Source organism: Rhincodon typus, chromosome 17, assembly GCF_021869965.1.
Source record: "Rhincodon typus isolate 14 chromosome 17, sRhiTyp1.1, whole genome shotgun sequence".
In the NCBI taxonomy this organism is placed as follows: Eukaryota; Metazoa; Chordata; class Chondrichthyes; order Orectolobiformes; family Rhincodontidae; genus Rhincodon; species Rhincodon typus.
The window spans coordinates 4,302,732-4,308,845 of record NC_063348.1 but is presented as its reverse complement, the minus strand read 5'-3'; the positions used below and the strand labels follow the sequence as shown (position 1 = coordinate 4,308,845).

Sequence of the window (6,114 nt, the reverse complement as noted above, 5' to 3'; positions counted from 1 at the left end):
AGATGGAAGCAGAAGCTCAAACTGGAGTTGCCTCGGCTGTGACTGGATTGATAAAAATGAGCCCGGATAACAAAGGGAAGGCTGATAATATCGTCAAATGTGCCAGAGGCCGCCAAAATTGAGAGATATTGATAGTCACAGAGGGAGCCATTTTATGGCTTTATTTAGGGCCACCTCAGTGTTGTAGTAGGAGAAGTTGTGGGGCTCCAGCTAAAACAGAGACCATCAATAGATGATCATCATTGTAGCGAAAGAGGACGCTGATCCTTTCAAACTTGTTGATATTGAAAATGGATAGCAGGGAAGAAGAGTTTAAAGAGACAGTTGGTAAGTGGCATTCCTTTGCTGTCTAGGGTGATTCTGGAGTAATGATTATTAGAACAAAATGACGTGGATGACTAAACCAGTTGTGTCCCAGATAATTTCAACTTTTCACCCTTGAGGGACCACAGATTGCAGTCATATTGGGGAAATGACTGGGGTGAGAGAGATGCTTTTCCTGGGCACAAGTGCATCAGAGTTGAAAGAGAGAAATCTGGAAGGCAAAGAGGGGCTATGAGATAGCCTTGGCAGATAAGGCTAAGGATAATCTAAAGAGATTCTACAAGTACATTAAGAGCAAAAGAGGAACTAGAGAGAGAGAGAGAGTTGGGCTCCTTAAATATCAATGTGGTCATCTTTGTGTTGAACCTGAGGAGATGTAAGAGATATTTTGTGGCAGTTTTACTATGGAGAAGGGAATGGAGGCTAAAGAACTCAGGGAAATAAATATTGATGTTTTGAAAACAGTTCACATTACAGAAGAGGAAGTGCTGGAGGGCTTAGGTGGATAAATTTCCAGGACCTGATCAGGTGTATCTATGACGTTGTGAGAGTTAGGGAGGAAGTTGCGGGGCCTCAGCAAAAATATTTGTATCACCTATAACCACAGGTGAGGTGTTGGAGGAGTGAACGGTGGCTAATGTTGTGTCTTTATTTAAGAAAGGCTATAAGGAGAAGTCTGGGAACTGTATATCTGTGAGTCTAACATCAGAGGTGGGTAGGTTGTTGGAGGTAAATCTGAAAGATAGGATTTGCGTGCATTTGGAGATGCAAGGAATCATTAGGCATATTCAGCGTGGTTTTATGTGAGGGAAATTGTGTCTCTCAAACTTGATTGAGTTTTTTGAGGAAGAAGCCAAAAGGCAGAGCAGTGGATGTTGTTTACTTGGACTTTAATAAAGCCTTTGGTGAAGTTCCGTGTGGTAGACTAATTAGTAAAGTTAGATCACATGGGATTCAGGGTGAGTTTGCTAATTGAATACAAAATGGCTTTACAGTAGGAAACAGAGTGTGATGGTTGAGAGTTGTTTTTTGGACTACAGGCCTGTGACCAGCGGTGTTCAACAGGGATCGGTACTGGATCCACTTTTGTTTGTAATTTACATAAATGATTTGAATGAGCATATAGGAGGCATGATTAGTAAGTTTGTGGACGACACCAAAATTGGTGGTATAGTGAACAATGAAGAAGGTTAATTAAGATTACAAAGAGATTTTGATCAATTGGGTCAATGGGCTGAGGAGTGGCAGATGGGGTTTAATTGGGATAAATGCGAGGCATTGCATTTTGGTAAAACAAATAAGGGCAGGACTTATACAATTAATGGTAGCACCCCGGGTAGTTTTGTAGAACAGAGGGATCTAGGGGCTGAGGTACCTAATTCTTTGAACTTTGCAGATAAACAGGGTGGTTAGGAAGGTGTTTAGCACGCTTGGCTTCATGGCTCAAACCTTTGAGTATAGGAGTTGGGACATCATGTTGACGTTGTACATGACGTTGGTGAGGCTTCTTCTGGAGTTCTGTGTGCAGTTCTGGTTACTGTCTTATGGGAAGGATATTATTAAATTGGAGAAGATTCAGAAAAGATTTACCAGGATGTTGCCAGGACTGGAGGTTTTGAGTTATAAAAGTAGGCTGGGACTTTTTTCACAAAGGAGTTGAACGTGACCTTGTTGAAGTTTATAAATTTCTGAAGGGCATAGATAAGGTGAATAGCAAAGGTAGGGGAATTCAAAACTAGGGGACATTTTTTTAAGGTGAGAGGAGAAAGATTTAAAAAGGACAGGAGGAGCAACCTTTTTACACAGAGAGTGTTTCGTGTGTGGAATGAACTGCCAGAGGAAGTGGTGGATGCAGGTACAGTTACAACAAGAGATTTGGGAAAAGTACACAGAAAGGAAAGGTTTAGAGGGATATGGGCCAAACGCAGGCAAGGGGGACTAACTTAGTTTGGGAACATGGTCAGCGTGGACTAGTTAGACCGAAGGGTTTGCTCCCATGCTGTATGACTCTATGACTGTATGACTAGTGCTTTGCTAAGGTGCTGTTTTCCACATGCAATATTAAACTAAGGTCTTCTCTGTCAATACAGGTAAATATCAAAGATCTTTTGATTCAGGTTTTTGCTTAAGTATTAGAAAGAGTGGATGAAAGCAGCACAGTGGATGTTGTATATATGGGCTTTCAAAAATGTTTGTGTTAATGAGTTAATTATTAGACTTGTTAATGAACTTGAACTCTGTGGCTTATAGGAGCATTAAAAGCATGGACCTGTTCATGCTCTCAATGCCATGGCACTGCACCCATGGCACTGCACTGCCCAGGTCACTATCTTGGTCCAGGCTGCCAGAGTCAGGTGACTGTCACCAGATAAAAGGATGGCCTGTTTTTCCAACATTGTCCACAGGCACCTCGAGGTCTATGTCTACAAAGCAGGGCATTGACTTTCTTTTCTGAGCCAATTCCATTGGGGTAACAGTGGAACACCACTGTGTGAAGAGCAATTTCTGGCTTGTGCCATCCAAAGTAGCTAGCAGCAAAAACATCACAGAGTCTCAGCAGCAGCAAGCACTTCTTCCTCTTCTGTTGCATGATTTTGCAAGAAAGGTGCCAAAGAGGCCAGGTGAATATTTAATAAGTTGAATGGCAGAAGATTGCTCAAAAAAGTCAACATGGACCATAGCAGATTTGGCTTCCATGAACCTTGTTCAAAATATGGGCAAATTCAGGACATAATTTCTGCAAAGTGTGATTACAGGTATAAAGACCATGTCCAGTTGCATTTTATAAATAGAAATACAGCATAGAAGAGTAAAGGGGATGCAACAGTTTTCTGTGCTGTAAAAGTGAGGCCACAGAAACTATATTGTGAGTAGTTTTGTGAACAATCATTCTAAAACTTGGAAATTGTTACACAGGCATAGAAAAAAGGGAGACTGAGGGGAACCAAACAGGTCATCAGTTTGAAATTAGATTTGAAATTGAAGAGAGAGGTAGATAACTCAGGAGAGTTTTTATGGGGAGAATTGTAGGAACGTTGATAATTTGAGAGATGAAGTCAGGCTCTGAACCAGGTGACAATAGTGTTTCTGTTCTTCAGCTGGAGAATATTCTGACATATTTATGATTTTATGTGGCATTAAAGTAATTTGATGTTCTACAGTAATGATCTTAAGATTGAAGATGGCCGGAGATGGTTGTCAGCATTCATGTGCAAATTAATTTCAGCTTGTGGATAATGTCAGTAAGGGGCAACGTGAAAATAAGTACAAGAAAGAGCCTGAGTCTCAGAGAAGAAGCAGTCAGAAGAAGTGCCAACTGCATTGAGAATCATAGGGTGGAACTAAATGAGAGCAGTCCTTGGGCATGGATCATGGAATCAAGGTAGTGGAGGAGGCTAGGCCAATGAAAACCACATTGAAATGCCAATACATTGCTGTGCAACAATTGAGGTTTTGTTAGGGAAACTTCGATGTGGAACTCAGTTGTTAAGTACATAATTTGACATAGAAAATTAACAAGAGATAATTGCCAGCTATGAAAAAAAGTTAGGGCCTTAGAAATTTTAAAAACTTACGGTCTTGACTATCGAAGGATGACATGTAGTTACGCCAAAAATGTCGATTGTATTGCTTTGACTTGATCTAAACTTCAAACAGACTCAAAAATCCATTTCTTGTACAGCATATTATGGTAAAAATTGCAAAGATTTTCTTTATTTATTGCATAAAAAATGTATTTATTTTGTTTGATGCTAAACCTGATAAACTCTTTAACAACCGTAAGATCATAAAATGTAGGAACAGAAGTAGGCCATTTAATCTATCAAGTCTACTTCACCATTCAATGTGATCATGGTTGATCTGATATTTCTCAACTCCACTCTCCTGCCTCATCTCCACAACCATTATTCCATTACTGATTAAAAATCTGTCTTGAAGTCTGTCCTCCAGAATATGCTTCATGACCCATCTTTGACAGCTCTCTGCAGTAGGGAATTCCACAGATTCACTACCCTCTCAAGGAAATAAAATCTCCTTATCTTTGTCATAACAGGCATTCTCTTACTCTGAGATTATGTCCTCTGGTCCTAGACTCTCCTACAAGGGGAAACAACCTCTCCATGTCTCCTCTGTCAAATCCACTAAAAGTTTTGAATGTTTCAGTAAGATCAGCACTAATTGTTCTAAACGCCAATGGGTGTAGACCCAGCCTACTCAACTTCTCATAAGAAAATCCCTCCAGAGTGTGGCATCAAGGAGTTTAGTAAAACCGGAATAAATGGGAATCAAGGGACAAACTCGCTGCTGGTTTGAATTATACCTGGCACATAGGAAGATGGTTGTGGTTGTTGGAGGTCAATCATCTGAGCTGCAGGACATCTCTGCAGGAGTTCCTTAGGGTAGTGTACTAGGCCTAGCCATCTTCAGCTGCTTCATCAATGACCTTCCTTCCATGATAATGTCAGAAGTGGGAATGTTCTTCGATGATTGCACAATGCCTGGCACTATTTGCAACTCTTCAGATACTGAAGCAGTCTATGTTCAAATGCAACACAATCTAGTAATAGTTGAGTGGAGGGCATTCAATGAGGTTACAGATTATGCTGGAATATAATTCAGCTGCTGTTGATGGCCCAGGGTACTTTATGGATGCCCAGTCTTGAGTTGCTAGATCTGTTTGAAGTTTGACCCATTAAGAATGGTGATAGTGCCAACACAAGGGAGGATACTATCAATGTGAAGGTGAGGTTTGGACTTCACAGGACTTTGCGGTAGTCACTCTTAATAATCAATTAGTCGGGATTATGTCAAATATGTTTTTCCTTCTTGTTGGTTCCCTCACCACCTCTCAAAGTACTCTGAGTATAGCCAGACCTTGATCAGGTGGGCCAATGGGCCGACGAGTGGCAGATGGAGTTTAATTTAGATAAACGTGAAGTGTCGCATTTTGGTAAGGCAAACCATGGCAGGACTTTTACAGTTAATGGTGGATCCCTGGGAGTGTCGCCAAACAAAGAAACCTAGGGGTGCAGGTGCACTGTTCCTTGAAAGTGGAGTCGCTTGCCTTCATTGGTCAGTGCAATGAGTATAGGATGTCACGTTGTTGATATGCAGGACATTGGTAAGGCCACTTTTAGAATATTGCATATAATTCTGGTCACCCTTCTATAGGAAAGATGTTGGTAAAGTTGAAAGGGTGCAGAAAAGATTTACAAGGATGTTGCTGGGATTGGAGGGTTTTAGCTGTAAGGAGAGGCTTAATAGACTGGGGCATTTTCCCTGGAGCATCAGAGGCTGACGGGTGACCTTGTAGAGGTTTATAAAATCACAAGGGGCATGGAGAGGGTGAATAGCCAAGGCCTTTTTCCTCAGGTAGGGGAGTTTGCCTTTTCATGCGGAGGGTGGTGGGTGTATGGAACAAACTGCCAGAGGATGTGGTGGAGACGGGTTCAATTACGACATTTAAAAGGCATCTGGATGGGTATAAGAATAGGAAATATTTAGAGCGGTACAGGACTAATGTTGGCATATGGGGCTAGTTCAGATTGGGATGTCTGATCGGCATGGACACGTTGGACCGAAGGGTCTGTTTCTGTGCTGTATGACTCTATGACTCTATCTGGACAATATTCAGGCTTGGGCTGACAGGTAGCAAGTAATAGTCACACCACACAATTGCCAGGCAATGACCACCTCCAGTAAGAAACGATCTAATCACTACCCTTAACATTCGATGGTGTTACCATCACTGAATCCCTACTGTCAACATCCTGGAAGTTACCATTGACC

The 6,114-nt window shown here is 41.5% G+C and overlaps 1 protein-coding gene across 1 annotated transcript in view; it reads left to right on the top strand.

Moving 5' to 3' along the window:
• The first annotated feature begins 290 nt into the window (after positions 1-290).
• Positions 291-6,114, top strand: part of LOC125485266 (triokinase/FMN cyclase-like) — a 42,394-nt gene continuing 36,570 nt past the window's right edge. The window contains exon 1 of the mRNA XM_048607284.1: positions 291-327. Within this exon, the coding sequence (XP_048463241.1) occupies positions 291-327 (37 nt within the window). The remainder of the gene's footprint in view (positions 328-6,114) is intronic.